This window comes from Panulirus ornatus, chromosome 19 (genome assembly GCF_036320965.1).
Source record: "Panulirus ornatus isolate Po-2019 chromosome 19, ASM3632096v1, whole genome shotgun sequence".
NCBI lineage: Eukaryota > Metazoa > Arthropoda > Malacostraca > Decapoda > Palinuridae > Panulirus > Panulirus ornatus.
Window position 1 is genome coordinate 3,060,865 of NC_092242.1, and position 6,000 is coordinate 3,066,864.

The window sequence follows — 6,000 nt, forward strand, 5'->3', positions numbered from 1 at the left end:
TCACCTCTCCCCCACCAAGTTACTCACCTCTCCGTTTCTCCCGCAGCCCTGGCCAGCCAGTGTAGCGCCCAGGAACTGGTGAGGGTCCTCAACGATCTCTTCGCTCGTTTCGACCGTCTAGCAAGCGTGAGTATAACAGTATAACCGAGTATAATCAAGTATAACCGGGTATACCCCCTGTAAACCCGAGAATAACCGAGTATAACCTGCTGTATCAATGTGAGGCGGCTTACTCCAATGTCGCTGCTAGGTATACTCAAGTATAACCGGGTATATCCAAGTATAGGTGAGTATATCTCGGCGTGGCAAGCATACTACACTGCTGCTGCTTCATTTGTATGCTTCCTAAGATCCTACAGCTTGTGTGAAAAAATATACCTAACAGCATACTAGCTGCTCAGAGTATACAGTTACTGTCTAGTATACCTAGTATACTGCTGCCATCACTGCAGAGTAATAGAACTGTGAAGGAGGCGAGGCTAAGTACTAGGGAATATGAAGGGTACGCTGAAGAAAGTGGACAGAGAGATGGGATATAATTAATTGGATCAATGTGGTATACGGGGGGCGATAGGCTATCACTGATCTTATGAAGCGGTCATGGGAAATTATAGAATAAAGCTAAAACATTACGAGTGGTTTGTACGTGTAATAGAGTGTATTGGTAGTAACACAGCCTACCATCTACACTCCTCTTTCGTTAGAGTGTACCGTCATCATTCACACCCTTGCCCCATGTAAGTGTACCTTCATCATTTACGCACTCTCGTATAAGTGTACTCTCACCATCTACACCCAGCCTTATGTCAGTATTCTGTCACCCTCTACACCACCTTCCTGTACCTATGAGCAATACGAACACACTATGCATGTGTACCATCTGCCTGTACGAATATCTTTCTTTTTTCAGATTTTGTATATAACTAGTGATGTGTCTCCCCCCTCCCCAGTACACCCATGACCATGTATCCCTCCTGCCCAGTACACCCATCACGATGTCTTCCTTCCCAATACACCTACAACCACGCCTCCCATCCTTAGTAAATCCATTAGCCACGTCTTCCTCCCCAGTATACTTCCTCCCTCCCCAGTACACCCGCTCTCCCGTCTTCCTCCCCCAGTACACCTACTGACCAAGTCTTCCTCCTCAGGAGAACCACTGCCTACGGATCAAGCTGCTGGGGGACTGTTACTACTGTGTGTCAGGGCTGCCCGAGGCTAGGGCTGACCACGCCCAGTGCACCGTTGAGATGGGTCTCCACATGATCAGGGCCATCAAGCAGGTCCGCCAGAGGACGCAGGTAAGGTCCTTCAGGACTCTCAGGGTCATCATGCAGGCCCGCTACAGAACGTAGGTAAGGCCATTTCAGGGTCATGAAAAAGGCTCTTCAGGGAACAAAGGAAAGTGGCTCCTTCAAGCGTCATCACAAATCTCCTCTGACGAGGACCAGTGGGCGCCCCTCCCCTCGTTTGTCATGACTTGTCCCGCGTCATGGCGGTCATAGAGAACTGGTTCTGGGGACAAGCGTTGCTCAGAAGTCGAATGATTCGTCTCATAGTTTCCCTCGCGACCTGGACTCAAAGTTTGAAGTAGTACGTGTGTATGTGTGTATGTGTGTATGTGTGTGTGTGTGTGTGTATGTGTGTGTGTGTGTGTGTGTGTGTGTGTGTAAGGTTGACGTGTATCTCCACAAAAATTGATTTCCTGCCCAGAAAAAAAAAAAAAAACAGCAGCAGAGAAATTTAATGTGTCTTCTTTCTCAAAAAAAAAGAAAAATAATATTTTCCAAAACTCCCAAAAGAATAATCTATTTTTCAAATCTGAACCAAATTTTTTTTTTCTGACATTTGGTTTAGCCGTGGATGGCAATATGCTCACAAAAGGAAATCGATTCCCATTGTCACTCCGCTACTCGGCCAATATATGTTTTTTTCCCCAACACACTTCCCACCAGAACTTATCAGTGACGTCCATCATTTCCATTTTCTATGAAAAAGAATAAATTGGAAAAAAAAATCTGTGAGCGATCGACTGCTGGCAAAAAAAAAAAAAAAAAATATTATAATACGAGTTGTGTGTTACGACCTGCAGCAGGGCGCTGAGATTTGGGAATTTTTTTTCTGTTCGTCGTAATATTTCTATGGGACCTGAGAGGGGTGGTTTTTAAACCCCTTTGACCCCTTTTGGGTGCTTGGTTCTGGAGGTCAGGGGTCAGAGGACATCCTAAGATACACATTCCAGACTGAATGACTATGTTACAGGTCGAAAAGGTTGGCCGTTGTTTCTCGAAGAGGTTGAGTTCCTAGGAACAGCGAAGCTAAGGTAGATTTCCGACCAACTACATCTGAAGACGTCTCGAGTCTGTGTGTGTGTGTGTGTGTGTGTGTGTGTGTGTGTGTGTGTGAGGCTGTCTACTCATTCTTTATCTCATATTAATGAGAATCGGGATAAAGATCTTTCAAGATAATTAAGTAATCTGTAATGAATTAATTTGTCATCATATGTTATCTTCATTCAATCCTTCCTAATACTCAGGTTTGCCCTACCTAAGTACTGTTATCATTTGTTATCTGTCGTTATCACGGCAGTACTGTTATCTCAGCTGTAACACCATGATACACAGACTTTCAATATGCCTCGATGCATCGTTTCGTTCATAAAGCTCTGTTTGCTATATATATAAATCAGAAATGAACGTTAGACGGAACACACGCCCGAGCCAGTGGTATACGACTGTCTTAACCCTCATGTTCCACCTTCGTTACGATATATATATATATATATATATATATATATATATATATATATATATATATATATATATATATATATATATATATATATATATATTTATACTATTCGCCATTTCCCGCGTTAGCAAGGTAGCGTTAAGAACAGAGGCCTGGACCTTTGAGAGAATGTCCTCACCTGGCCCCCTTCTCTGTTCCCTCTTTTGGAAAATTAAAAAAAAACTGAGAGGGAAGGATTTCCAGCCCCCCCCCCCCGCTCCCTTCCCTTTTAGTCGCCTTCTACGACACGCAGGGAATACGTGGGAAGTATTCTTTCTCCCCTATCCCCTATCCTCCCCTCTCGTTTTTTTTTTTTTCTCTCCAAAAGAAGGAACAGAGGGGGCCAGGTGAGGATATTCCAAAAAAGGCCCAGTCCTCTGTTCTCAACGCTACCTCGCTAATGCGGGAAATGGCGAATAGTATGAAAGAAAAGATATATATATATATATATATATATATATATATATATATATATATATATATATATATATATATATATATATATATATATATATATATATATATATATATATATTTATATATATATATGTATATATATATATATATATATATATATATATATATATATATATATATATATATATATATATATATATATATATATATGTATATTGGTTGGTCTGATGTTCTGCTGTGGTGGGGTTGCATTTCATCAGTCTGGACCAAACTTGAGCCATTTTTCAAATTTGTATTTTATTGGTTTGCTCACATTTTCCTGACCTTTGATGGTCACAGGGGGAAGGACTCATTATTGCCAGAACACAGAGTTACCCTTCCCCCAGCCTCACTGTTCCTCTGTGTGTGTGTGTGTGTGTGTGTGTGTGTGTGTGTGTGTGTGTGTGTGTGTAAACAGCTTAATGATTAGGGCACTTTGAGGAGGCTGGGTTGTCGACTTTTCCCGTCAGGTGTTCAGGGGTCACCTGTTCGACCAAGCCTCGCGATGGCTTTCCCAAGCCGGGATCGGCGGCAGACGCCGGACGGAAAGGTTTAATTAACACAGGTGTTGATGTACAATGGACGTGTGTCTCTCCCCCGCCCACGCCCTGGTGGAGGTTGCCCCAGCAGCTGCCCTGTTGATCAAAGGCAACTGAAATCCAGCGTCAGAGGCAAGCGGGACACTGCTAAATCCAGCCGAAAAAATATATAATCGTAAAGATTAAATCTCTGTAAAATGGAATCAGCCAGAGATATCTCGTATTTTTGTTTTCAATTCTCAACCATTTTGTTTTGGAGGCCACAGTTCGAACAAGAGGTCGTGGGTTCGACACCCCAAACCGGATGTAGTTTGGTAGAATTTTAAAATCTTGGTGGGCGGGGAGGGAGGGAGGGAGGGAGGGCTGAGGGCCCAGCCAGCTACGTGTCAGCAGCACTACAGACAGGGGCCCTCCATGGTAAGATGGCCGGCAGGAAGATATATCGTAGCCTGGAGGACTTGATATCGAATTCCAGATGGCCGTCTGGAAGGCTGATATCCTGGAAGGTTTGAAGTCAACTTGAGGATTGATATCTCAAGTCTGGAGAGGTGATGGCCCCTCGTGCAGATGGCTATCTTGATATAGATGGCTGGTATCTTAGTTCGGAGGGATGATATCGTAGAGTGGAGAATTGATATCTTTGTCCAATTTAGAACTTGATAGCTATCACACCGGATCTGTGTCCGAAGGATAGCGTAATATAGCGATGGTCTTCCGTATGAGAGTGTTAAAGATAACCTGATCAGGTTATCTGTGCAATCCATGGATCGAGTTAAGGCGACGCTCCTCCCTCGCTGAGCATTAGCCTAGAAGCTGCAGGAACCCCCACACAAGAGACCCTGATGAATGCCATCTCAGACTCAGTATAGGAAGCCCAGCTGGAGCGGGACACCTCACGTCTCCCTCATGGTATCAGGTGCCATTCCAACACACAGACACACCTCTGCCACAGACCCGGGTCCTTCCTGGCTTGGATATCTAGGCTTCAGGACTGTAAACTGCCACTTTCATTAAAGCCTTCACCGTCATGTTGCAAAAACCATTTTGTAACGTATTAAAGATAACTGTGATAGCAGTATGTATTGTCGTTTTCTTGCTAGGGGATCGGGATCGTGTCCCGTTTGTGTCGTCAATATTCCATAAACTGTGTGGTGAGGGGCACGTGTGTGTGGTGAGGGGTACGTGTGTGTAGCTGAGAGGCACGTGTGTGTGGTGAGGGTCACATGGTCCTCCGGCCGGCCAGCTGGAGGGGTCAGGGACCTCGGGTAACCTGAGACAGAGCAAACAGGTGGGGTCACGGGGGTCAGAGAGATCATCCGGCCTCCTGGCTTGTTGTCTTCTGCTTGTTCCTGTGGCTTGTGACTCGTCTCTGTATTTTCATGAGGCTTGTGAGTAGTCTCTACTTGTTTGGACGGCCCGTAATTGGTTTATCTTTGACCTTCACCTGGTCTCTAGCGAAGAGCAAATCTCGTCTCTACTTGCTGGGTAAATCGATCGTTGGTTTCTGTTTAATGATATGTCAGTGTCTGGTCTCTACTGACAATGTCGGTGTCTCCACATCCACCCATTAATCAACTATCCATCCACTAAGTAATCCACTCTACCTCCACTTTGTCTTTCCCACTGCCGTCCCTCAATTATGGAAATTTTTTCGTTCGTAATATCCCACAGAATCTCCATAGTCCATCTGCCTTACTTAATGATCCTCCTTCTTAGTTATTTTCCTACCGGCTGTTGAGCCGGAGGGAGAGGTGGATGGGGAGGTGCCCTATGTTTTACTGTCCTGTCCTGCCGCAGCCAACCTCGTCATGAACCATCACCTCTTCTGTTATCACCCCTTCACATGTACTCCACCTCCCAAACCACCCAACCACCCACCTTGGCCCCTGGTCTCCGCCAGTATACGCCGACCTAGCATAGATTCATCACAGCAGTAGACACCGATGACACAAAGTACGACGAAAAGTGGAGGAAAAAACAAAGATCGAGCAACAATTCCGGGGAATAAAGTTGACCTGCGCGAGCGGGTGGGGAGGAGAGGACCGCGCAGGTGAGGAGGAGAGGACCGCGCAGGTGAGGAGGAGAGGACCGCGCAGGTGAGGAGGAGAGGACCGCGCAGGTGAGGAGGAGAGGACCGCGCTGGTGAGGAACATCCCACCCTCGGACGGGCGAGACTTGAGTGGTCGCGGAGGCTTCACCCTCATCGAAGTGCGAC

General features: G+C 45.6%; 1 protein-coding gene across 2 annotated transcripts in view; it reads left to right on the forward strand.

The window, feature by feature from the left end:
* Window positions 1-6,000, forward strand: part of LOC139755317 (adenylate cyclase type 8-like) — a 357,275-nt gene that overhangs the window by 262,962 nt on the left and 88,313 nt on the right. For both annotated transcript variants that reach the window (XM_071673448.1, XM_071673449.1), the window contains exons 11-12: window positions 47-126; window positions 1,152-1,301. In XM_071673448.1, coding sequence (XP_071529549.1) covers window positions 47-126; window positions 1,152-1,301 — 230 coding nt within the window. The remainder of the gene's footprint in view (window positions 1-46; window positions 127-1,151; window positions 1,302-6,000) is intronic.